Here is a 673-nt window from a genome sequence, read left to right on the forward strand (position 1 = left end):
TAGGCGACCCCTGTGAAAGGGTTGTTCGACCGCCAAAGGGGTCGCGACCCACAGCTTGAGAACCGCTGCATCTGGGCGGTTGTAGGAAATGTATAGATGCCTCTAACTGAGGCCTAGCCCTGGCATGTGTGGTTGCCCATCCGTCTCTCCTGGATGTCCAATTCCCAGCTGCCCGACCTCCGGGCGCCAGACGCTGGGGGAGGGGAGGGTGAGGCCACAGTGTCAGCACCTCCTGTCCCAGCAGAGTCGTCATAAAACATCCCGGAGAAGACTGGGCTGGAGTTCACTCCATAAAGTTAACAAAGCAGCGTATTGCAGTGGGCGTTCCATGAATAATTGCTGCCTCGTGCATTAATTGAGCAAAAGTCAAGATGCGTCTTGCAGGAATGGGCGGAAGCCCTGGGGGAGCGAGGTCTGGGAGCCCCAGGGGTCTGAGCCGAGGCCTGGCGCGGAAGGGGCGCCGGCTGGTTGTGCTCTGGGCCGCTAGGGCCGGCGGAGGTGGGGAAGGCGAGGCAGGCGGTGGCGGGAGTCCCGCGCAGGGCAGATACGCTCCAGGGTGTCGGGGAGTCGCTCGGGACGCACGCTGCGGGGTGCCCTGCGGGGTGGCTGGGTGCCCTGCGGGGACCGGGCGGGGGGCCACAGCCGGCCCACCTCCGGAGGTTTCGGGCTAGGG

General features: G+C 64.8%; 1 protein-coding gene across 1 annotated transcript in view; it reads left to right on the plus strand.

Moving 5' to 3' along the window:
* Nucleotides 1-371: 371 nt before the first annotated feature.
* SLC3A2 (solute carrier family 3 (amino acid transporter heavy chain), member 2) overlaps nucleotides 372-673 on the plus strand; it is a 6,842-nt gene continuing 6,540 nt past the window's right edge. The window contains exon 1 of the mRNA XM_015569819.1: nucleotides 372-467. Coding sequence (XP_015425305.1) covers nucleotides 372-467 — 96 coding nt within the window. The remainder of the gene's footprint in view (nucleotides 468-673) is intronic.

Source organism: Myotis davidii, unplaced genomic scaffold (assembly GCF_000327345.1).
Source record: "Myotis davidii unplaced genomic scaffold, ASM32734v1 scaffold826, whole genome shotgun sequence".
Taxonomy (NCBI): domain Eukaryota; kingdom Metazoa; phylum Chordata; class Mammalia; order Chiroptera; family Vespertilionidae; genus Myotis; species Myotis davidii.